Source organism: Aythya fuligula, chromosome 1, assembly GCF_009819795.1.
Source record: "Aythya fuligula isolate bAytFul2 chromosome 1, bAytFul2.pri, whole genome shotgun sequence".
Lineage (NCBI taxonomy): Eukaryota > Metazoa > Chordata > Aves > Anseriformes > Anatidae > Aythya > Aythya fuligula.
This window is the reverse complement of record NC_045559.1, coordinates 185249041-185276061: the sequence shown is the minus strand read 5'-3', so window position 1 is coordinate 185276061 and position 27021 is coordinate 185249041. Positions and strand designations below refer to the sequence as shown.

General features: G+C 40.3%; 1 protein-coding gene across 2 annotated transcripts in view; it reads right to left on the bottom strand.

Moving 5' to 3' along the window:
* Positions 1-27021, bottom strand: part of FLT1 (fms related receptor tyrosine kinase 1) — a 106948-nt gene that overhangs the window by 50821 nt on the left and 29106 nt on the right. For both annotated transcript variants that reach the window (XM_032192426.1, XM_032192434.1), the window contains exons 5-11: positions 25434-25596; positions 25210-25346; positions 23475-23649; positions 21434-21551; positions 18950-19119; positions 18383-18542; positions 3081-3195 (exon numbers count right to left, since the gene is read on the bottom strand). In XM_032192426.1, the coding sequence (XP_032048317.1) occupies positions 3081-3195; positions 18383-18542; positions 18950-19119; positions 21434-21551; positions 23475-23649; positions 25210-25346; positions 25434-25596 (1038 nt within the window). The remainder of the gene's footprint in view (positions 1-3080; positions 3196-18382; positions 18543-18949; positions 19120-21433; positions 21552-23474; positions 23650-25209; positions 25347-25433; positions 25597-27021) is intronic.

The following is a 27021-nucleotide window of genomic DNA, read 5'->3' as shown; positions in this document are numbered from 1 at the left end:
AGAATAGGTCAGTTTTGTAGGAAGTCACCAAAAACGTCCAAAAATAAAGAGAATGAAAATTTGGGTGGGGAAATCAAATCACTTCAGGAGTTGTTTTATGATCAAGTATTATGACTTCTGTTACAAACTTCTTCCATTATGCTACTTGTGTTTCTCAATGTCTGTTTAGAGAGGCTTCAGCGGAAATGTTACTAAAACACTGTTGTCACGGTTTCTCTGTCACCAGAAGAATAATGCAGAACAGGCTTCCTGCGTTACTTTAACCATACAGACACGAGGTTTGAAGTATTTCTAACTTTAAATATATACTTGTGGCTACCTGGATAACCACAGACAAACAAACATCCAATCAACCTACCGCAGAGAAAGGCCAACTTTTGGAAGGATTCATATACTGCACATACAGGAAACTAAGGAACTGGCATGAGGTCTCTAACCAAGGTGAAAGTGGCTACCTTTATTGATAAAAGAAACCTTTTGACCTTTCCTTGTTCATCTCTTTCCTTGATTACAATAATCTCATCCGGTGGTCACCCCCATTTCTGCTTTCATGCTAACCCAAAAGTGTAACTTTTTGAGACTCTTCATCCATTTCCTACTGCTTTGTCTCCTACTACTTTGTTGTTCCCATTGAGCTTTGAGATTGTTTGTACCATGCTTGCTATGCTCGGATGTGGAAGTGGGGTAGACACTCTGTTTAGATAGCAGGACTCCATTGATGTGGAAGTGCCTCGGCGAGCTGTTCTTAACTGTGTGCAGTAGCAGAACTGCTCACAGTAGCAGTTCATCAGAGCCAGACGCTTGTGATGACGTGCTGCATTCAGTGAGCTCAGTGCTATTAACAGTTTTACAATACCCCCAGCACATGAGGAAGGGTTTTGTCTGAACTCTGTCCCTTGGAGTTTGCTCCAGGAGACCAAGAATGACTCTTGGACTGCAAAGAGTGAAAAGCTATAGACTCCCACAGAAAAAAAAATAAATAAATAAAAAAATTCCTGGATGCTCTAGAGCAGCTGTGTGCACACAAATCATGCAACTCACTGTTTGGCCAGGAACCCAGGCTTAGAGAGCATTTTCTACTTACAATAGCATTCCAGCTGTGCTTGAAAAGCTACGGAAGAGCAGCAGAAATGAAGAAACCTTTGAAAAGCATTTCTCAGAAGCAGAGAGAATTCACTTCAAGCTAAGAACTTGAAAACTATAGATGACATGCATATTTCCAGCACGGATGGCATGCAAAGCAGAAGCCAGGCAGAAGTATCTATCTTCAAGCTGCATTCTTCCTAACAGCACCACAACCAGGTACACTTAAAAAAGATGGGCAAACAGATTGTTTCACTCGCCTGCCCTTCCCCATAGGAAGAAAAAAGGATAAAGCAGTACAAGACAGACCTTTCTTAGCTGAACTAAACAGCATGAAGACAAGTAATAACAGGAGAGCTGCTACATTTCACTGTAAAAATTTCCATGTAACACATTCAGAGATCATCCCTTGGTTCATTTCTGGGCATCCTTTTTTAAAAGAGGGGCAGCTTGCCAAAGACTTCAAACAAAATCTGCAGTTCTGCTGCAAGGACCCATTATTAGCATCTTCCTCTGGGGAGGAATTTTTTCACTGCTGACTGGAAGTCGGTCTGACATTTCAGTCACTCCTCTTCTGCTATCTCCAAAATACACAACACACAAGGAGAATGAGGTCTGGCCATTAGGCAGCTCCTTCTGTACCCTGTGAGCAGGTAGGGCTTCACCCACAGCATACCTAGATGTCTTCTGGAAAATTACCGGGTTCTCATGGGCTTTTGTTCATAATTCCCCCTTTGGAATAGGCTTTGTCTTCCTGTGCCTGAAATGATTTCCCTTTCCTCCTGCAAATCCCTCTTTTTTTCACTTTTTTTTTTTTTTTTTTTTTTTTTTTTTTTTTCATGTGCTTTCCTACGATAGTATCCCCTAGGAAGCTGTTTTCTCCCATCTTTGCCTTGATCTCTAAGCATGTGGAGGTGGCCGGCTAAATAGAGCAAACGTCTCACTGGGATCCAGCCTGTTCCCGTACGCTGGACCTGTGCCATGAACACCTGTGGTACTTTCTAAATAATACAACAGCAGGAGAAAATGCAGTTCCAGGCCTGAATCTTGGCTTCATGCACAGCCCTATTTATTCCACGGTGTGTGAAAGGGCCCTAACGTAAGAGTAGTTACAGTTTATATCCATTTTCACATGCAAAAAAAAAAAACCTGAAGGAAGACATCAGGGAAAGTACACCTACATCCCTGGTGTCCTTAGAATTACAAGAAGATTTTCAGCATCCTTAGAAATGACAGGCCTAGAATAAGGTAGGGGAAAAATATCTTGATTGAAAGGTTGGATGGATAGCTCTCCATGACACGGCAAGGTCATCTCACTGGCTTTCCTTCCCATGTTGGACAATGACATGACTGGCCTTATCACCCTTCAAAAGTGCCTACATCTCCCCATGGCCCATGAAAGGATGTTTGACCTGGACTAGACACTTAACTTTTAGACAGTTGATGCAGACGAGATGAATCCCACCATGCAGAGGTGACTGAAATCTCTGAATGAGATGTCTCTTAAACTTTGCTTCTTAAATCTGGATTCATTTGGCCCTTTAAATTTTTTATTGCAAGAAAAGACTTGGTCATCTAATAATCTAGGACCACATCTGTGAATAAACTTTCAAATGAGAGTAAATTGTTTTACTCTCATAGGAAAAACAACAGGAAATTGTGCAATGGCACAAAATGAAGTAAAGATGGTCTGGAACCCTGCCCTTGTCCTCCTGAGGTGCCCCAAGATACAGCAGGCCAGCTCTGAGAAAGCCAAACATACTGAATCCCTGGCATATCACTTACCTTAATATGACAGCATGCCGAAAAAAGTACATCTCTACATCTCAGCAGGTTAATACCAAATCTCCATCACTGCTGGTGTGGAAGTTACTTACATTTATGTAGGTCTTCATATAAAAATACTGGCTTACTCACTGTTACATCAATAGCATCTTAAAGCACCTTTACAGCTGATGCTGTCATACAGAAAGGTTATTTGTGCCTAGGACTCATACCTTATTTTTGCCCTCTATTATAGCTGTTCGTTCAGTGATGCTCTGGATCCTGTTTCCTATGTGGCTGCCAGCTTTCACGTTGAAAGATCCTTCAGTATAAGAGCAAAAACCATGCCTGAAGACAAAAAAGTGAAGTGAGTTTTTATTGATTTGGTGATAGACTGAAGCATACAACACATAAACCAAAAGAATTTTTCTGGAAAGAGTGATCATCTGGGGAATCTGCAGGTGTTGTGATCACCATGCAAGAATGGAATGGCTACACTTCAAAAAATCTTGAGGTTTGAACCCTGATGGTTGGATTCATTTCCACAGCTGCCCGCAGTATATTACATTTCTAGAGTCTGTGTCAACATTTAACCAACTATAGACTGGGAGGTCAGAATTTACAATCCAAGCCTAGATATAAGACTGTGTGAGAACAGTGTGCCATTTCCAATCCTCTTAAGTTTTCAGCCATTGTAGTGGTCCAGTTTTGGCTTCAAAGATGAGTTTATATTATTTTGAGTCCTAAAATCAAGACAACATATATTTGTTTCAAGATCTATTCCTTAAAGAATTGGGTGCCATTTAAATATGTGCAGGTCCTTTTTGTTATGAAAAAAATAATGCAACCTTTCATTTCTGATTTGTTTTTAGCTCTGCTTACAAAATGGCAAAATATCAATACTGTGATTCAATGATTACAAAATAAACAATAAAAAAATGACCATAATCCTGCAAATTAGTGAAACAAGACAAAACAAAACCATATCTAACAATAGAAAGGATTTAAATGTTCATTTTATCTGAAAAAAAATATCAAAGACATGTTAATGAATGGAAATATCAGGAAAAATGTTTTTGCCTTACACAACAAGTTGGCTTATAATCAGAACATTCAGGTGTGGTCATGGTAGAGCTAATTTGTTTCCCAAAGCCTAATTTGGTACACATGGAAATAAACACATTGGAATGCTTCTTAAATTCTGTCCATCCCTTTTCTTTGAGTATATCAAGTTTTGCTTTTCATCCAACATTGAGTTGTTGCTTGTTCAATTCCAGCTTCAACAGTAGAGCTTAACCCTTCAACGGGGTCAAGCTCTTTCTGATACAATATGTTCCTTTGATCTTCCACGTATTTGAAAGACAAGAGCTGTTGTATCCATAATCAAGTTGTCCTGACATGTATATCAGTTGTTTGGAGAAATGACCCTTGAGGGCTGCTGACTGGATAACAGCATCTGATGCAATACCGACCAAAGAATGAGGTTCATTTCCCTTCAGCTAAATGTGCAGTTTGGTTAAACTTTGTGTTGTTTACAGTATCAATGGTACACTAACTTTACATGCTAGTTTTTAATTGTGCAGCATTGCATCAAAACAAACAGTGTCTTAGCAGACACTGCAGCTTAGAGAAAAGACGACAAGTAAACTAACTAGAGCTGTAATCATTAGCACAAACTACATGAATCTGCATCCAAATTCTTAACATGCATTGAGAGTCTCAGGGAGATGAAAAAGCCAAAAATCAGGAGCGGGTCATGGTCATTGGTGCATGGAGAGAGAACAGGGAGAAATATCATGGCAAGGAAGCCCTACACACACAACCACTTACTCTAGACTGGTTTAAAAGCCACCTTCTAACACATGATTGTTGAGGTCAGGATGGATGAAAGACAGCAAATACATGATTGTTGAGTCCAGGGTGCATGAAAGACAGCAGCATTAAGAGAGTTGATGCATTCAGAAGGGAAAAAATGTTTTAAAAGTCACTCAGAAAGGTAGATGCCATTTATTTATCACATTTAATGCTTGAAAAAGTCTGTTTTTGTAACAGGACTTGAACACAGAAGACATGATAATGTTGGTAAACCATTAACATTTCCACACCATAGCAGATATCAGAAGTTATTTCAGCATGCCGGTGCCACAGACACACAAATAGGCAGTATCAAAGGTGTATCCTTGTGCCTAGATATTTGGACAATCTCTGTACAGGAAGACAGACACCCCACTATCTCATTTCATTCATACTAAGTCATTTAAAAAATGTTCATCCTTTCAAACAGATGGAACTGGTATTTTTCTGCACAGAATGAATTTGTGTTTCTTGCAACGTTGAAGATCTGCGCTTTTTACAATAAAAGTCTTTACTGAGACACATTTTCATAAAGGACAGAAAGAAGGTATAATGCATATTCAGAAACAGCCTATGTATGTCTGAAAGACATCTCCAATCTCATTTCTTGCAGCTCTGCAGCCTTAGGCTTAGTTATTGTTATATTTTTTTTCATAATTCCTTGAAAAGGACTGTATATATTTAGGTTGCAGTGTCATAGGGATGAGGACAGTGCTATGTCTTTGTCGATGCCTAGCACAATGGGGTGCTGATTACTCATTAATACCATAATACAAGCCACCATCATAATTACAATAACATCACAATAACAAGAAAAACACATGTAAACCACTAGATGAAATATTAGCCCTGCAGGCACATACGTGAGCTCCACTGCCTTCACATACCGTATTAACTCCAAACTGCTGATTACGATGTTAATGCAATTGTAGGAGAAAATCGAATACACTTAATAGCTGTTGTCCATGGTTTTAATAATAATAATAAAAAAAAAGGAGTCCAAATCAAGCTGTGACTACATTATCTAACAGCCCACAGTGCACAGTGGGAGATGGGACTGCTCTCGTCCCATGCCACTTCACCTGCACGGTCTGCTGGCTCAGCAAGTGTTTGCAAATCAGTTTCAGAGTGGCTGCCAGGCAAAGTTTAGGACAAGGCTCAGACTCATCCCTTTGGATGCCGAACCAGATGCTTTCCCTCCCCAGCTGCCAAGCGCTCTCACTTTAACCTCAAAACACACCAGCAGACTTCCAGGCTCCTGAGCGGGTTGCTGGGGTTATTACTCAGCCATCCTTCCTCTACTTGCTGCCAGTGGTGCCACACAAAGTCACCACTCCAGGCAGCAGCAGCAGGTAGAGTCGAGCAAGTGACAAACGGGAAGGATTAAGAGCCCTGTCTCCTGACCTGCCTTCAGCTCTTAACAACAGGCATTTTGTGACTGAAAGGGAAAAGGCTCTGCGGCACTTAGATGTAGTCATCAAATCAGATGTTTGTGTTAAGTACAGATGCTTGGAAAAAAGTAGAGAAGAAGAAAAAAAAAAAAAAAAAAGTACCCTGGCTGGAATCAAAATACGTAATTATCTTCCAGCTCATATAATTGATTTGTGTGTCCTCACACAACATCAGATAGGTATTTCTATGTCTTAAAAGTAACTCAAAGCTATCAACTCAGTAAAAGAGCAAGGTCATCCTACTTGTAGCAAGAACTGCCAGTGTTTGCAATGAAATTCCACTGAATTTTGGATATCTGAATCTCGCTCCAGACATCTCCCAAGTGCCTGTGTTCCTGAAATGGTTTGTTGATGGGATGAGCCTCATTGCTTTGCATATTCAGGAAAGTTTGCGGCAGGGTTACCGCCAGGTTAATGAAAAAGCACACAGTGTGCACAGCGGCTGATAAACAAGCTAGTATCTGCCAGCACATTTATAAGCAGCTCTTACACCTGTTTTCCAGCTACACGTTCCTACTTCGTGCTTGCAACCCTGCACATGCAGAGAGCCTGTATAGTAAAAGCAAAGGCTGTGTGCGTGCAAAGGTGTGTTTATAAATATTGTGTAATCTCAGATCGCAGTAATCCAGCTCTGATGCTCTGCTTGAGTGCCAGGAGGCTCTGAGCGATCGAGTGTCCCCCCCCCACCTCCTCTAAGTGTTTTTTTACATGTGCCTGTGTGCGTGCTCGCTTGTGCGTTCGCCAGTGTGCACGGGTGCACAAACACACCCACCCGCACAGGCACGCTCGGGTCCTTTGTGTCAACAGCTTGAGAAGCAGGCTATTCATCTGTGAAAAAACAGGAGCCATTAATCCTCCTGCGGATTTCGGAAGAAGCCCAGCGCGGGGGCCAGGGGAGGGGTCAGCGCTGCTCGGCAGGGGATGCTCCTGGCGCTCCAAAAGGGATGCCCTGAGGCCCTCGTGGACCCTTCCAGCTTTGGGAGTTTACCCTTTTCTGGGAGGGCAAAGGGTGGTTATGCAGCCAGAAGTAATCTGGGCTTTAAAAAAGGTCTGCGGTGTGCGACGCTGGCACCCAGAGGGGCCCTGGAGAAGCGGCCGGGGGGAGGGGAGCCAGCCTGCTTCTCAAGAATACATCAAGCCCTTGAGGAAGCAGAGTGTGCCATGTTTGAAGATGCAAAGATAATCACAGTGCTGGGAACCGTCTTGTGTAGCGGAGGAAGCCAAACAACAAGAGGAAAGCAGCATATGCTCCTGATTTCGCACAGGAAGCTAACAGCACCTCCTGCCAAAGTGAGATAAGAAAACTCCCATGGCCTATTCTGGACAAGGCCATGGTTATCAACCTCAGCTTCACGCTGTCCTCGCTCTGCTCCGCAGCCCATTCCCTTTCCTAATGAGTTTCAGAGCCCTCACCTCTATTAGCATACAGCATGCCAAGCACAATAGTGTGGTATATTTATAACCATTGATGGGGAAAAGTTTCCAGGGTAAGAGTGTACTTCATGTCATCTTGATATATTTCACGGGAGTGAAACTACAAACCAGCTTCAAGCTGAAGTGCTGTCTGTGAAACTGCTGGTCTCCAAATAAAAGTCGTGTTCTTGTCACCCCAGCAATCTGCAGCAGAGCCTGGGAGCTGGGGAAAAGGGCTTCTTTGATGATTCACAGGACAGATTTGAATTTCCATATTTGCAGAGTCCTAAATGAGAGCCCTACACCCAGCTTGTGTCCAGACACATCTTCTTCCCCACTCTGGAAACAGTGCTAAAAGAGTGACAAATACCAGCATAACAACCCTGACCCCCATTTCAGCTGGAAAAATAATGACTTCAGTCTTCTCATCATTTCAGCTCCTCCCCTCAAGTCCTCCTACATGATGCCTTTGCAATCCTTCCCTCACGTGCAATGCCATCCAATTCCCTAATGTTCATTTTGGCAATGCTACCACAGCCTCAGTCAAGCTCTTACTTATTGAGTAGTATTTGGCAATCATGCCTGTGCTAGGAGCAAGAGGAAGCCCTACTGTCACCGACCGTGGCTATTTTCAAGAATGATTAACACCAGGAATATTTATTTTCTCATCACCTATTCCTTTTTAGGGCAGCGATCAATTCCTAGCAGCAGCAGGGAGGCGTTATTACGAATTCAGGTTGAGCTGACGCACGTCTCTCAAGACACGGTGATGACGACACTAACTACAAGACAGGAACTCTGGAAATTCCTGGAATTGTAAAGAATATATAGGAACTGCTTCCCACTTGGAGGTTATCAAAAAAAATCTGAATGACCCAGGCCTCGCCTGCCCCGTGCCTCGGTGCTCGGTGCTGTGCGATTGGTAGCACCGGGCTGGTGTAGCCACGTGTCCCTGGGAGCACTGAATCACGGTGAGGCCGGAAACAAGAGAGGGAAAATAGTAACAGGGAGCATGAACGGGCTGTGAAACGTGCTTTCTGGGGGAGGGGGGAACATGTGCTGGCTCCCCGCCAGCGCACTCCCTCTTGCTTTGGCTGCAACGTGATAACATGCTTGTTGATTCAGGAGCCATGGTACAAACATCCCCTCCCTCTTTCAGCCAAAAATAACCAGTTCCAGGTTGAAACACCAGCCCCACTGCTTTCGGTGGAAAAGCTCCAGTTAGCTCCAAACAGATTGAGAATTCATCCCTAGCACCTTCCCTGGTATGCACACATACACCGAGTATCACAGAATCACAGAACGGCTTGGGTTGGAAGGGATCTTAAGGATCATCTAATTCTAACCCCACTGCCATGGGCAGGGACACCTGTATGTAGGGGTTTTGAGGAGACCTACAAAGGATAGGAATTGGATAGTATTTATATCACATACTGTATGTTGATTTATATTTATTTAGGAGCTTAACAAGGAATACCAAACAAGAAGCTGTGTTGATAGTGGCACAGGTTCCTTCTTTGCATATCTCATTCTTTACACTTTTGCCTCTCTGCTCTCACTGTCCCAGGCCCTTGCTTATGCCCACTGCAGAGTCAACACTTGCCCACCAAGAACAGAAGGGACATCACCAGCCCATTTCATGTCAGACACTCTCATGACCCTGAGAAAGCAGTAACGGTCCATCGCCACGCCTCATCCTCGGTCAGCAGAAGAGGAGGAGACTTGTGGCCGAGGATATTATTAGCTGTGCTGAGATTTTCACTGATGAGATGCAGGGTGACTGGAGGATTTCTCAATAGCCTCTATGCATAAGGCCATACTGAGATTCTTGTGTACTGCACAGTTGCCAGAGCAAGGACTGAGTTATTTTCTGTTTTATAGGATGTTCTGCATCCCCACTGAGGGGGACACATAGAGGGAAAGCTCATTCTCTTGGGAAGATCCCAGATGTCCTGAATGCCCACTCCTTCTGGTGAGCCTCTTTCATACTACATCATTAGAAATAGTCGGGTATATGACATGCATGACCTTGTTGCATACCACCGTGACTATGGAAAAAGAAAGTTTGCTGTCTGCACACTGCCTTTTCTGTTGTAATCTACATGTAACCAGATTAATGCATGGTGCTTCCCTTTCACACTCATCCTTTCCAAACATTACAGCTTGTCCTGAACTACTTCAGTGTGCTGCCACAGAAAGCCAATTGATCTGACTTTTCTCAAAGGAAGCAGGAAGATCAGCAGCAGTCTTACCTGTCCCACCTTTCAGCCCTTCATCAGCCCATGCATGCATTCCCACAGGGGACAACAAAACAAAACAAAAAAATAAAACCAGACCATACAAACAAACAAACAAACAAAAAAAAAACAAAACACACAAAGACCCAACACTTCTACATCTGCAGAGCTGAGCAACCTGAACACCAGCCATTGACAACAAAAAAATAGAAAACACATTTTACTTTCAACTCCTTTGCCAATACTTGAGACCTCTGAACATTAGGGAACATGACAGCATTTGGATGTAGTTTTTCAGGATTTTTGCATATCCCGAGGTAACCTGAAATTTTCTCACCTTGAGTTTGTTATCAGATAATTATATTTTGCTTCTTGACCCTGTGTTTCCTGCTTCACACTGTTTAGCAGTCTTCGTGGACACAGAGTATGATCAAAATTTCAGCCAAGCCTTCCTTCCTTCCTTCTTGTCCACCTCCTTTCCCTCCATTGCTAGGCTGAAATCACTCTCGTCTCCCATATGGTCACCATGACTCAGCCTCCACTTTCTCTCACCAGCTATTTTCTCCATGGAGGAGCTGAATGCTGACTGGACTACAGAGTTATTAAAGCATGAAGTTTTCACAAGCACCTAGGACTTCTTGCTGGGAAAAATGGTTTGAGTTTAATAGTCTGTGGTAGTACTGAAGGGAAGAGGGCTTCTCCAGTTTGGATGAGCAGTCAGAAACCTAAAGGGAAAGACCACAAAGCCTCTACATACAAAGTCTACTCTGCTTCTATTTCCAGAAAAAGATCATTATATATAAAGTCTGGGATTTTGTTAAGACCCTTCTGGCATAAGTTATTTCCCATACACAGGTCACTCCTCACAGCTCACTCAAATTTGAGACGTGACCTCACATCTACACCCACTCAAGATCCAGGTCTCCCCAGCACCTTATCATAATGCTGAAATTCCCTTCCTTTTCTTTGCTGTCCTGACTGGATCCTTTTGGCTCTATTAAAGGGTAATTCTTTACTATTCAGTTTACACAGTCCTTAATATTCCCTGTCTTTCTGACAAGCTGGAAGCACAATGAACACCCTTTCCATTTCCCAGTGATCAACAGAAGAGATGAAAGGGCTGTTGCTGCACAGAGGTTGTGCTTTTAAAGATGGATTGTTTTCAGCTTCACTGCAAGTAAGGGTCTGAGAGCAACTCTGGGCTGACTGGAGCCAGGGACTGGAAGTGCAGGCAGAAAACAAGGAAGGGATGAGAAAGAATGGAGGGAAACATTTTTAAGGAGAGAGGGGAGTTGATTAGAGGGAAAACAGGAAGAGAAAATACTGACAGACGTGGACATAAGACCAAGGATCCATCTACCCCATATCCTGTCTCAACAATGACCATAAGCAGATGGTTGGGGATGAGTAAGAACAGGACTAACTTCAGATACTTCCTCCCAATACTCCCCCAGTCACCAATTCTTATCAGCCTAAGAACTTCCTGCGTCGGAGGCCATTTCTACTCTTAAGCAACTCCCAGTGGATTTCTCTTCTAGGACTTCATGCAACCTCCCTTTGAAACCAGTCAAACTTTCAGAACCCACAAAATCCTCTGGCAAGGAGTTTCACAGATCAACCACCCACTGCACGAACAACCATCTCCTTTCTACATTTTGAATCGCAGTCCTCTTGGTTTCATTTCATGGCCCCTACTTCTTAAACTGGAAAAGCATATACAACTGATCCTCAGACCTACATGTCCTTCACTAGTCTGTAGATATCTCCTGTGTAGCAAACAAGTCAACTATTTGTTATGCTACACAGTGCCAGCCTTATAATTCCTAACACTCAATTTGTTTTTTTTTGAGCTGCTCCTTACTGCCATTGCTTTCACAAACCTGCATACCACAATGCTCATATTTTTCTTTGTGTTATTAATGATCAGACAATGGTTTATCATTTTACGTGTGAAAGTCAGACTGCTTTTTCCTCTGTACATCATGCCCTTTTATCTTCAGCGGACTTCATCTGCCACTTTATCACTCACATACTCAGATTCATAGAGTTCTGCGTTTCTTCGCAATCAGCCCTCATCCTTACAAATCTGAATGACTTAGTATCATCAGCAAACTCTGTCACCTCCTTACCACCTTTTCCAGGTTATTTCTGAACATGTTGACAAGTACAGACCCCAGCACCAGCTCCTGAAAAACTTCACTGGTCACCTCCCTGCACTGCAAGAACTGACTGTTCCCTCCTAACCCCTGTTTTCTATTTTTTAACTGAATATTTTTCTTTCTGACTATGATCTTACCTCATACACCATGCCTGTTCAAAGCCTTCTGCAAAGGGTTTTTGAAAGGAATAGACATAAAAGGAAAAAGGATGCTAGCTAAAGTTTGTATATTTTTGTAAAAGGTGTACTCAGTCCAATAATAGCACTCCATTTATAATCATTCCTAAGCACACACAGCTTGACCCTGTGCCTTCCTCGGCCAAGAGCCCCTGCTAGCACAGGAGGAGGTTTAAGGCCACAGGCTGGGACGTTCCCATGGCTCAGACACTGCTGCCGCCCCACGTTGAGTAAAAGACCAAGCAATAATGATCAACCACCTGCACGGACCCACATCTTCTCCCTTAAGAACGGGTGTCAGACTGTCCACAGTAAAGCCAAGAGAACACCCTGTGAAGGGAACCACAGAAAAAGAAACTGGAAAAAATAAATGAGTGAAAAAAAAAGATAGGGGAACCAGGTTTTAAAACATGATACTAAGCAGAGACACTTGTCACTATCTGGATGTTACTGTAGTCCTTATATTTTAAGTTTGATCAATAACCAGTTAAAAAAAAAAAAATAAGAAAAAGTTTACTTGAGCAATATAATACATTTTTGGCTAAACTATTTTCTATTGGACTTGGAAAAAAATGATTTAAAGTGACTTGAAAATTATCAATACCAAAAATGGAAAGCTTAATCTTCTGGTTCAGCTAAGACCCATAATGAAACCTTTGATAAAATTTACAGCCTGCACGGTGAATTCATCAGTGCATTCACTACATTACCCTGGGGACAGACTGTGGCAAACTGTACCTAGTGTACAGTGTATATTTACTGGGTTTATTTATCCACATACATATGCCTGATCTGATTCACATGGCATTTTGTAAGTAAAATATTAAAAAAAGATCTTTTCCAAAATATTGACTGAGGACAGGGATGCTGTCCTTTTAGATGTTTTCGGAGAACAGGAGGTGTTCACAAACAAGCAGTGACTTCTGGCTCATCGTGGAAGTAAAGAATGAGATGCTGCAATAAACTCCTTGGCTGGTCTGAAGCAGATCAGACACTTTCACTTCTCTCTTTCTTTAGGCTTCAGATTCTCTGCAAGTCCGTGTTGCCACAATGTACACTCCTGTCTGGTCCTCTGCATTTTTGGAAAAGTATGGGAAAAACACAGAGCCTGATTTTCATTTACACTAACCCATTTCCACAACTGCAGCAGAATAAGGAAATAGCTAGCATTTTTTCTTTCATGTACCCATTTCAAGTACCTTTACATTATCAGATCTCTGCAAGAGGATTTTCTTGTAGTAGGGAATGGAAGGCACAAAGGCCACCAGCCAGATCCTCAGTCAGTGTGAATTTAGAGCTGAGGATCTGGCCACATGTCAAATTAAACAAAGGCATTTTTGAACTACCTGTTTATTAATGGCATCTGACCTACTTTTACCAGTTCTAAGGACTCAGACTTCCCCTTCCCGAAAATAGAAGGTGGCATGGGGAACAAAAACAGTCACTGTGGACAAACTAATGGGCATCAATGTTTGCAGACATCCACAATTAAATTTGGGTGGTTCAGTACATTTCTAATTAAGTACAATTAACATTTGTTCTTTACTTGTTCATTTTACATACCTCAGTGATGTTCCAAATCTAGTTTCCCCTGATAATCTATCCAAGCACATCCTAACGATTCTGCCTTTCAATCCTTTATTAATACCCTGACATAAACAATGCAGAAATGCAATTAGACTGCTATGCACACATGCCCTGCTTCCTCTTTCACCGAAGCTGGTGGGAGTCTGGCCATGCACTTTCGTGATGGTAGTTCAAGGCTTTTTCTCTCTCTGCAGAAGTTTTGAGAAAAAGTTCTCATTTTTGCCTCACTGAGATCCACAACAAGCTTCTTCCTCACTCTGTAGTGCTAGAGAGCTGTTTCTGTAGAAAATAATTCATGTGACCCTATCTTTGCACCACGGCCAAGCCCCAATGGGAGGCAATATTCCCTTCTTATCTCTCTGTGTTAAATCAGCAGCAACTCCACTGTGATACATGCATCCATCCATCCACCTCAGAGCGTTAGGAACATTGTGCTGTCCTGAGATGTCTCCATGGTAGTGGTACCAGCTTGTGGCAATGCTGCATGGCCCCTGGTTCCTGCTGCCCACTCCTCAGCTTCAGGCATGCAATCCATTCATCCCCAATCCCATCCACCTCACAGTCTTGCTGGGATGATGAAGGGGTTGGGAAGTGGGGGCAGAAATAGTTATGGGTTATTTTGGGTTATTTTCAGTTCATATCCTGACACTACAGCTCAGGGGACAGAATTAAGGTCTTTCCAGGGACCTTCTTTTAGCAGGTTCCTCCACAATACCTTTGTGATTCTCTCTCCTTCATGCATGCACACAGAAAAAAATCTAAATAAATAAATAAATAACAAACTGACATGATGGCAGGGTTGAAAATTAATAATCTGACACTTGGTTTGAGGCTAACCATAACTGATAACTCAAGGTGAGAGGGAGGCAGAAAGGTGACAGGAGAGCTGGAACACCCGAGAAAAAATTTCATTGCTTTTTCTGTCTGCAGTTTTTGGAGGGCTGATCAGTCAAGCCCTGGGCAGAGCACAAAGAAGGTCTCTCTGGAACTGCCTACATGGAAATGTCCAGAGAGGAAAACTGCCCTCAAATGACACCGCACCATAGCTGAGGAAACCAGTGCTTACACTAAGCAACATCAATATCCCACATGCCTTTCTTGGCAATCTCTGCCAGACCAGCCTAAGATAAACACAAATCTGCTGAAGAGATTCGGGTCAAGAGCCATGAGCATCAAGCACATCCCTGGCGTGGGGATGCTCATGCTGCAGCCTCGGAGCTGATGAGCTGTAGGTGGAGACCAGCCTTGGTGGCTCCAGGGAACATCAGCAAGCCCTGCCGTGGCTGCCCCTCCACAAGACTCAGCTGATAACCCAGCCTGAGCAAAAGTGAGGCCAGGAAGAGCAACAGCAGGGTGGTAGGGAAGAGGCCGAGGAGACTGCTCAAGCAACAATTTAATGATGGGAGGTCATCAATCTTCTGCTATATCCACTGAGCAATGAATATATGTATCTGCTGCTTTGTCTGCAGTAAGCTGACACTGGATAAGAAGCTTCTCAGGAAAAAACAATAGTAATTTAAGCAAGACTAATCTTTTGTTTTGTTAATTTCATTTTATTTTATCTCATTCCATTCTCCAGTGACATTTCTCTGCCATATCTGAATTGCTATATCTGAATAAACTTGAAAAACACAAACAAAACAACAACAAATAACTACTTTTTTTTTTTTTTTTTTCTTCCCCAGGCAGTTTTTCTTAACTCTTTTATGTTTCCTCATTGGGATGAAAATCAGAAGTTATTTTTTCCACCTATCCATCTAGTTACGTATCTGCTGGTTAGCAAAAGGCTACTTAATGGTAATAGAGTTGGTTAAGCAAACTTATTTTAATGGAAAATAAAGCACAGGGAATTTTAATGACATTCTTGGTCTCTCTGCTTTCCAAAAAGTTAAATCTGTTGAGCAATTTTGCAGCTTTTTATTATTATTATTATTATTTATTTATTTTATTTGCTACCAGGAAACTATGGAACCTGTTTAATTTGGCTGGCTTCCTGTTGCTGTCTTGAACAATATACAGAGGAGGGTTATGCAGATTGATTGTATTAATTACAAAGCACTGAAGAATATTTGAACTTTTTTTTTTTTTTTTTTTTTTTTTTTTTTTTTTTTTAAAGCGGTGGAATCCACTGAGATATTTTTAGGATTTTTGAAACAGAAATACTGTCTGAAACTGCAATTGAAAGAAGCAGCCAGAGAACCTAGTGGTTTCTATTACGGAGACTATAGGCAACAGTCCTTCAAATAATAATAATAATAATAAATCTCATTTATTCACTGTAAGTCATTCCCCAGCTTTCAGTGATAGTACTCAAATGATGTAAAATTAAGCATATATATAAATCTGGAAGCAAAAGATCTGTGTGCTGCAAGGTTTTGCAGCAACAAAAGATTTGTAATTAGAGTGTTTCCTGCATCCTCTGGCATGGGACCCAGAAACTCAATGAGTCTTACTGCAGTGTGGTGAATAACGGTAACCTGTGTTGGTTTATCAACTTGAGGTACAATTTTTTCACCTGTGCATTAAAATAGACATTATCTAGTGCTGAATACAAACAGAACAACATTTTAGCCTTGGAAACTTAATGATGGGCAGGTAAATCCAAAGCAATAGCTGTAATGGGAGAACAAGATAGATTTCTGATCTGCATCATTAGTCTGTTACTTAAGCAAGCGTCACCTCACACAAGGAAGGAAGAATGGTGAAAAGGATGGGATTAAGGGGTCTTCCAGTGCTTTGGGGAGAACACCTACACCGGTACACACGTCAGCTCTGCAGCTGGCACAGCTAGTATTTTCTGCTCCCTTCCTGGAGCAGGAGACAAAATGCAATTATTCAGGGATTCCTGCCATTCTGTTGTACTTAATTGTTGCCATATTTTTCACAGGGAGCCACTCCAGTCATCTTATGCAAAGCATTAAAAATGGTGTTCTCCAAACTACTTCTTCAATGAGTGTTTGAAGGAGAAGGAAGGGGAGGGGGGCAAAAAGAATTGTCACGGAACAATTATGAAGGCAATTTGGAAGCAAGTCTGGAAACAACCTTGTAACAGAGCCAATAACTGATGTTTAAATTGCTACATTTCTCCTTTGATCACCTGTTCAAACACACTTCCATTTAGCATTTAATTGAGTCTACAGTTTAGCACATTATTAAACACCTGCTTGTGGATATTAATTTTTATTGCTTGTTAACAGAAGGATATATTTGACTGTGTAAGAATCCTACTCCTACTCCCAAAGACAATCCAACTGTTTTACTAACAAACCAGTGTTTTCAATCCAGAGAATGCATAAATGTATAAACACTTAAAAGAGACTAAAAGGTTGAAATTTTTTCATATACGCCTTTCATGGGGGCTGTCTACTTAAAAGACATTGCATTTTCTTTTATCATACACTTTACATTACTACGTAGAATTCTACGACCCATGCTTCAAAAATAACATAAAAGAGAGAGGAAATGGTAACCTTACCTGTCCTCGAAATGGAGAATTTCAGATTTTACCTATTCTAGCAAAAGGAGAGATTGCTAGTGCCACCTCTTGGTGAAAAGGGCACAGAAAGCCATTTATTTGCATAATCTCAAAGCAAGGTGTAATGGGAAAAGCAACATGTGCTTCCAAGAAATGCTGCCTAGAATTTACAAGCACCCTTAATTTGAAATAAGATGATTGTCCTATTTAATTGAACAGGGTGTCTTGTATCCCCGAAATTAAGCACATACAGAAATGTTTGTCTGGATTGGTATTAAAACCCAGTTCTGTGAAAGTGTTAAAGTTAAATCCTATGTAAAGTGAATAACTTCAGCTGAGACTTGGAAAATATTGGTTCCTTAGCTTTTGTTAGGTTCTTAAACATCTTTGTTGTGCTATGCTCCAAATATGTTGGATGTTTGAACTCTTCAATAGTAGCTTAATGCTAATGCCATTGTGGATGTAGAGCGTTAATCATTAAGATTGTGTCAGATTTTGAGATCCAGGAAGAGCTTTGGATAAATGAGTCAACATGCACAAACTTGTCATCATCAGTCACAAAAAGCTCAAAAGAAATCTTAAATATAAAAGAGGATTAGTTAAGTGCCACATCAGCATCAAGTAGGCTTGCACATAGCCATTTATGTTTTGCCCTGTCGAAATATTATCTGGAGAATGCTGGTCACATTTGTCTTGCTGATCTAAACCTATGAGTCATTGTATTGTAAGAAAGATTTGATCATCATAATAGAAAAAATCTCTAAGATTATTTCTGTTGAATTTCAAAATAAACCTCAGAGTAGAATCACAGTGTTGTGACAAAAGCATGGAGGTAAGCAAGGAAATCTCCTCCTTGAGAAAGTATGAGCACTTTGCAAGACATTGCCTGCAAGTCTTCCCTCATAAAAATCAAAAAGCAATTATGGCCTCCGAGCACTGCATGCATGAATAGTAATGAACTGTAAATAAAAGTAAGCAACAGTACAAAACAATGACTCTACACCCTATTTTTAAATAATGATGCAGAAAACAAAAAGTCAATTTTTTCTGCATGCTTACTTAAAAATAAAGTAACACATACTCTACTAACTACAAATGTTCATGGTAAGCTTTTTTCTTAAGTTAATATCCAAATATAAGGGAAGGGAAGACAAGCTAAGTGTAAGTAACGAAGCTGTCCTACCTTGTTTTGGAATGGTTTTGTCTGCAGGGGTACCACATCCATGTAATTTTTGGCTGAGGAACACCATACACAGTGCATGTCAGCACTTGTTTGCTGCCCAGTGGATACAGATTGGGATCAGGGAATGATGATACAGCATTTTCGTATATCTGGGGTTTCACTGTAAAGGGTAAAAATTGGAAAGCTATTAAAAGCAACTCATTTCCAATGTGTTACAAGATCATGAAAATCCTACATTCCTGCAGGGTGAGTAATAAAAAAAATAAAAATCCCCAGGAGGACAAAGAAAAACAGCAGGAATAAGTTGAGTCAGATGAGTGGTTACTAACACATTTAAGTCATCAGGAACAAGTATGTGACTGTGAAAGACAGAAACCCTTATAATGAAAACCAGTGTCTGTCTGCTGATTTCAAGAAGGGTCCATCACCCCACACATGAGGCTTGGATTTGTGTCCATGAAAGTCAGTAAGAAAGTGCACAATGTCCTGGGCCATGCAAGATCAACTGTTCAACGAAAATTTGATGTTTATGTTCAGAAAAAGTGTGGGAACATGCTGTAAACTTACCATTTACTTTAAGAGTGACTGTAAGATTCTTAGACAAGTTCCACTGTCGTATGCTCAATATTATAGTGTAGTTTCCAGCATCTTCCTCAGCAACATCTTTGATGATTAATGAATAGTCTTTAACCATGTACCGGGCACACTTTTCAGCAGCAGGTAGCCCATCTTTTAACCTGTTTAAAAGAAGTCCAGAAATGAAAAAAAAATTGAAAAATAGTGCTGCTTTAACAGCCTGTGTTTCTTCATTTCACAACATTTCTTGATCTTTGAGCAAGGATTGAATTTACTGTCCAAGATTCTGCTTACCAGAGGATTATCCTTTCCTTACAGATTGTTGATATTTATGGACAACTCTGAAGAATACCTTTCTATACATGAAAATTTATATGACAGGATTCTATAACATCTGAGAGCTGCTAAAAATCACAACTCTATCTCTAAAGATCCCAGCCTTCCATACTTCTGCTGCCATTTAGTCAAGAAGACGACCATTTTGGCCAAAAGTCATTCACACAAATAAAGGTTGCGTCATCCAGCACTGATCATTTCTTATGACCTCAGAATACATCCCAGGACAAAGTATTACTGTAGCCTAAGCACAGCTGTGATTTTAGGAAGAGGAAGAGTAAGTAGATTAGATAAGAACTTAAGAATCAGATATCCTGCTATCAAGTGAATGTTTTTAAAGATAACAGAAAATCAACACAGAAAGTACGAAGTGTTGCTCACAAACAGATTCCTGAATAAGCAGAACATTTCTTTTTTTTAAAGAAGGTAAATTACGGCATAAACCACATTTTTGTAGGTTGCTGTATGAAGCTCAATGTGAGTGCAACCAAAATTCACCGCGGTGATGGACTTAATTACATTGATTCCTGTGTTTTAGTAAATATTTACAGAAAACTTTTTCAGTCATTGAAGGAGCATTAAAAGTTCATAGAATCATAGAATCATAGAATATCCTGAGTTGGAAGGGACCCTTAAGGATCATCTAGTCCAACTCTTGACACCGCACAGGTCTACCCAAAAGTTCAGACCATGTGACTAAGTGCACAGTCCAATCTCTTCTTAAATTCAGACAGGCTCGGTGCAGTGACCACTTCCCTGGGGAGCCTGTTCCAGTGTGCAACCACCCTCTCTGTGAAGAACCCCCTCCTGACGTCAAGCCTAAATTTCCCCTGCCTCAGCTTAACCCCGTTCCCGCGGGTCCTGTCACTGGTGTTAATGGAGAAAAGGTCTCCTGCCTCTCGACACCCCCTTACGAGGAAGTTGTAGACTGTGATGAGGTCTCCCGTCAGCCTCCTCTTCTCCAAGTTGTGTCTAAGGACCATAGATTTAGACATTTCACTGCACACATATTTCACAGAACCACTGAATATTTGAGGCTGGATGGGCCTCTGGAGATCGCCTGGTCCAGCCCCCTGCTCAAAGCAAGGTCAGCAAGTTAGTTGCCCAGGACCATGTCCAGTCAGATTTCAAACATCTCACAGGATGGAGAAACCACAGCCTTTTTGGGCAACTTGTTCCAGTGACTGACAAACCTCACAGCAATAAATATGTATTCTTATTATCAAATGGATTTTTTTTTTTTTTTTTGTATTCAGAAGTTTTGGGTCTAAATGTATAGTCAACAAGCTCAATCATTAAAAAGACAAAAATACCATGTAAATGGCTAGTATCAGCTGCACTTTTGTCCCTTAATTTTCCATGTGGAGCTGCAAATGCAGAATAGAAAGTTAAATAAAACAAAACATTTGGAGCAAAAATAATTTCTGGCTCTGAGAAGCATGAACACTTACTGTTTGTGTATATATGGTTTGTTTTCTTAATCATTCTTGTCATAGACTGCTTGTTAAAGGGTAATGAATTGAACCAGAACTATTACTATTTAAAATTATATAAAAACAAACAACAACACGCACACAAAACACACCTTGAGATTATGAATAGATAACATTGTTTTCTAGAAAGGTGGTTGAGTTAATAGAAAAAAAAAAAAAAAAAGTTTAAAAGATTTGTTATCTCAGTATACTTTAGCCAAAGTGAAAACTCTGGTCACTAAAGCAGATCTAAAACCTACAGATCTCCATATAGTAAAGCCATCTTCCACAGCTTTTCTAGTAGTGCATGGTTGTATGAATGAACTCAGACAAACTAATTTCTCATATTTGGGTCTGCATGAAGTTAGGTAAAACAGAAAATATTGGTAGAGGGATTTAGCTGTAGAGTGTCCATTGATTTCAACAGGAGGCATATCTAATATGTTTGAGGGTCTGAACTTTAAAGTTTCCAGGCATCCTATTTTACACTTCCAAACTGAAGATAATGTTCTCTTAAATTTTTAAAACTCAGCCAGACCCCGAAAAGTCCAATAAAAATCAAAAACTGTATTGTTCCCAGTTTGTTGCCATTTTAAAGGGTCTAAAAATGAATATTTTTCATTTAAGCAAAGGTCCAGAGTACATATGTGGAAATAACTTGTCCTACCATATAACCTCTGGAGAAGGAAATGCCTTCACTTTCATTGACAGACGATAGGACTTTCTTCCTGCTACAGCCTCCAGCGCAGTTTTTCTTCGACGTTTCAAATTAATGAACATTTTATCTTAAAGAAATAAAAGAAAAAAGTGTTCTCATGATTTTCAGCCTGCAAAAAGAGTCACTCTTCTAAAGAGAACAGGAATTCAAATAAAAATGATCTTTAATAATTTTGGTGTTCCCACACGATAACAGCAAGAATAAAACCTACCACAAACATACAAAAAAATGAGATACAGTTCCCAGGCCATGAGTCTGCCTAAACAAGGTATGCTCTAGCCAAATTCACATTGTGCTTCAGTCAAAAAACAAAGCACAAGAAAGAAGGTGGTTTGTGGTACGTGGGAAGCTGAACTAGATGAGCAGGTGACCCCACCACCCCTGAAAGGCCGAGAATCAGTGGATGTTCCAAATGAAAATATTTGGCTGGGGATGGTTTAAGTGAACTTCAGAGAAACAGCAAAGGAAAAGACAGAAACTTTCTGTGTCATCGGTAAACAGCTGTTTCATCAAACAAACAAATCTTTATCACTTCATTGGAACAGTCTCAACCTGCTGGAATTCATTCTTTTCCAGTTGTACTGCCCAATATTTCAAACTCTGACAAATCGATGGGTTTTACCAGAAGCAATAAAACCACAATATTTATAGAGTATATTGGAAAAACACTTTTTTTTTTTTCTTCCCAAAATGCAATTAAACAAATCAAAACATTTAAAACATGAAAAAAAAAAAAAGGTTCAGTGTCCTTTGACAGTACCCACAGTGCAATATTTACTCACATTATGAATTGTATATAGATACTGTATATCTATTAAATGAGTGCAGTATTTAGTTATATTAGTGATATTTGCAGCATACTTTGAAATTAACATGGGCAAGATAACTCAATAGTTACATTACATGAATTAGGTTATACTTGAACTCTGATTGTGCAAACCATTATTCAGTCTGTCTCTTTCTAATGAGCATCCCATAGATGAGACTGCTTATGTGAATATGAGTTTATAGGCTTGCTTCAAGAGCTTCAGCTTCTCTGAATTCAGTTTTAATTTAAAACTTAGTTTTTGATAGCTTCAGGCTTATTTATTTAAGAACATAAGAAGTTAAAATAATGATTCATCCAACGTTCCCAGCATCTTAGTCCAAGGGTTAAATAGAGAAAAAGTACTTGAAATACTCCCTGAAAATACCACCATCTGGTGCTTAGACCACAATTACAGATGAGAGAGAAAAAGTAGACCACCTAAACTGTGGAACAAATCAATACTGTGACCACAAATTGTCTGCCATCAAGGAGCCACCATTTGGATATTAATACCAACAGTGCTCTGAATATCCTACATAATCATAATTGTAACAGGATGCCACAAAGAAGGTAGCTTCTCATGCAGTCTCAGTGCACAAAAGTCCTAATTCACATAAGCTTGAAACAACACAGGGAATTTCCAGATCTCACAGGAAGCCTGGTCAGACCACAGAGAACTTATTTAAGGCTCCCACTGTAAAACCACATTAGTGAGTTGCAGTATGTTATGCTTGTTTCGGTTTTGTGAATGGTTTACCAGCGATCTTCTCCACATAGAGCTAGCTTATCTGTTTTTTTTTTGTTGTTGTTGTTGTTTTTTTGTTTTGTTTTGTTTTGGGTTTTTTTGTTTGTTTTTTTTTTGTCTTTTTCCTTCTTTTGCTTCATAGTAAGCAGTAGATAAGTATTGTAGAAGAGGAACTGGAACTGTCAGAACTGAAGACAGGATCATCGCAGGACTTATAAAACAAGGGTGATCAAACTGAACATTAATGTGTCCATTGCCAAACAGGCAAAACAGTCATGGAAGAAAAGGTACATGTTCTCTCTTATCTTCCTCCATTTTCTATCCACGATAACCATACTAGAAATTCATTCACACTTTGTGTCAAGGTACAAAAATACCGTATGACTGAACTTGGTAAGTGAACACTCAGTATTCTACAAATTCAAGGTATTTCTTACCATAAACGATGACTGTTGTGTTAACTGATTTGATTGAGGGCCCACTCTTCACGTGGCAGGCATACTGGCCTTTATCAATATCACGCACTCTGTCAACAACTAGAATACTGTAAAAAATATTGGCTTCTGTATTCTTCCGGTCAATGCGCTGTGTTATGGACCCTCTCTTCTTTGTCTATAAAAGAAAAAATGAACAAGAAAGAGCTTAATCAAATGTTTATGAATGATTTTAATTTTACTGTTCTGCCACCAAACCTCCAAAAAATGTATCCAGATCCCTTTGCACAGGACAAACCTGATAAAAACTAATACTTCCAGACAGTCAAAAATAAAAATGAGAAGTAACTTTATCTGGCAATTCATTCCTATCTCCATTCAAGTTGCAGAAGCATCCAAACTAGTTCTTTCCAGAGGAAGGTCACCAATTCTGCATGACCTACCATTGAAACATGCCCAGCTCCCCATTGCTCCTTGTCCAGCATTGATCATAAAAGTCCTTGGACTGCCAGCACATGAAGGGCACATGAAGGGCAGCACATAATTCGGTGCCTTGGTTCTGAGTCCATAGGCAGCAGATGTATAGACGATGAGGGCATTAACATCAAAAGGGGAGAATTCTGGAAAGGCTATAGACGGAAAAGTGACTAGATTTGGCAAAGGAGTAGCAGGGTGGAACTGAAGATAATGTGAGCCTGAGGAGTTATTTCCTGCAACTCCCCCTCAGCCTTTGGCCTCAAAGTTTATTTAACCCAGGACATTGTTGTTGTCTTACAAACACTGAGCACCCTTCAGTTACCGTCCAAATAAAACCCAAGCAGAATTTCACAAGTTTGGTGCTTAGCTAGGGCTTGGTAATGTAACAGTGACCAAATGTAAGATATTTGGGGCGTTTCTTGTTGCTAGGTTGTTTACTTCTGCAATGAAAAAATGCCAAGGAAAATGGCTACAGTATGCAAAAAACAATTGCATTAATCTTCCTTATATAATGTAATCATAATTTCAGCTTGTGATTAGACACAATGAGTGACATAATAAATGATCTTGACTTGAATCACCAGCATAAATCAAACTGACATGAAAGGAATGGGAGTTGTAAACCTTAAGCTAATGTCAAATTTCTTATCAGCTTTACACGGGCTCCCTGGCAGTTATTTTGTAAGTGACAAATATTTATGAGGATGCTCCCAATGTTGGGGGAGGAGAAGCACATTCAAGATCATTCCTGTAGTTGTCAAAACAAGCGGATTGTTCATGTGACACTTAACAAATGAGATTTTGGCTAGCTAAATCAAAATATCTTTTCTAAACATGCTTGAGTCGGGTGCCTGACTGTCTGCCAGTCTTTTAAATGAATGTGTTAAGAAAGAAAACCTCGATGAAAACTTTTTTGTCACGAGAGAGCCCCTGCCTGGGACAGGGTGATAAATTTCTATCATTTCCCCAGGTCAAAAAGAAGCTCCCAGGGATGAAACGTTTCTAGCGCTCGCTTGTGGTTATGCAATATAGCAGAGTGCATTGTGTAAACTTGTTTACCTATTCAATTAAGCACCATAAGAAAAAACAAAACAAAAAAAAAACCAACCAAACACACTTAAAAGCCATGTCAGCAAGGTTCACAATGATGAAATGAGAAACATAGCAAACATTTTGAGGAAGAATTCCTCCCAGGATGCTAGATGTAATACGATCTATGGGAACCCTCACCCGATTTCCTCCTTTCATTCCCAGCACTCACCTGTCCGGGGTAAGTCCACGTCATCTGCACACGGGTGTTCCAGGCTGCCGTGACAGTGCAGTTCATTGCCAGGCTGTCACCCTTCAGCAACTTGACGAGGCGAGGGGTGCTCAACTGAACATCAAAAATTGTATTGGCTGTATGTCATAAAGAGAAGGAAAAGTGAGTAACATCACCAGGGCAGATGGCTTTCCAAAAGACAGGGGGTGTAGAAGGCTACTTACTTTCTCGGTGCGTTAGGTACTTCGTGCTATACTTATGCCCAGCAATGGTTGTCTCACAGCTCAGGAGCCCTATGAATCTGTAGGTTGCCTTGGGTATTCTGAAGCCTTTTGTGCTGTCCCAGATGATCGTCTTGCCATCAGGAATTAGGGCTTCTCCAGGAATCTGGAAGTGGCAAACACACATCATAAAAACAACTTATCCTCATGCCATACTCTAATCAAAACAGCCTCATAAAAACAAGTGGGAAAAGAAAAAAAAAAAAAAAAACTTGAAAAAATGCCAATCAAAATAGAAAGGATGACATTTAATTATGCAGATTTTTCAAGTCACGTTTTCATCACAAAATAGAGGAAAAACCTGGGTGAAGAATGTGAATGTTTTATTTGTTTCCAAGATTTCATTATTTATAACAGGATGTAATTTATGACACAATAGATTGACACTATCATTAGCCTCAGTGCTTGGGCTGCTATTCTGTTGGATTCCAGTTGGCAGCTAAAGTGCTCGTTTTGGAGAACCTTTGCAATTAAGTGTCCCGGTGTTACCACAGAGATACAAATACACATTTTTCAATGGAGGTGACAAATGGACTTGATATGCTGTCATTTGGTGGCTTTAACAAATTTCTGCCAGGATTCAATCTGATGCTTCTCATGTTTATTTTGTCTAAAGGACTAGACTTTAAAAAAAAAAAAAAAAAAAAAGTGAAGCACATGGATGCTTATTCCAGAGCCGACAGATCACAGAGCACAGGTCTCTAAGTCATTACATACAACATAAAGCACAAATTTTAAATCCGCAAGGCTACCGTGGGCACTTTTATTGAGAACTACAGATCATACTGAATGAAGAAAGTCATATTGACTACAGATTTTGAAAGGATGCCTTGAAACAAAGTATGTCAAATTTCCAGAGGAAAAGAATTCATCACATTTAAAAAAAATAGCACTTCTAGGTCCCTCAGAAGTTGAGGACCCAATAAGTAATTAGTGTAAAACCATCAGATGTTTTATAAAATTATGACTTGAAATTAATTATTATTTTTTTTTCAGACTAAAATTTTGCCAAGTGGGATCAAGTGTCCACTTTGTCAGCAGAACAAGTGATACTTTATGTTAGCATCCTTTGAGTTTTAAGCCCCATTTTATAAGATTAAAAAACAAAAAAAAGAAAAACAAAAACAAAACAAAACAACAACAGAAAACAAAACAAAACAAAACAAAAACAAACAAAAAAAAAACCACTGAAATGGCAAAGCATGACAAAAGCACTGAGGCCCAGGAACACCTCTTTTATTTCACATCAATTCTCTGGTTGTTATGCAGCTTTATTGATGGAATAAATGCCACCATTTGGATACCACACAGATCAACCATCATTACAAAGCCTGGCAGTGACTCTACTTTAATAAATCCCACTATTATTTTGAAAATAAGATAAATATTTTTAAGACACCATATAGCAGAGCTTGAGTGAATCAGTGCCCTAAGCAAAGAGCATTTCTATGCACCTCCATCCCTGGGTCCACCTAAATATCTTCCAGACTATCACCTCTCTCCATGCTCCCAGACCCATTGCATCCCTTTT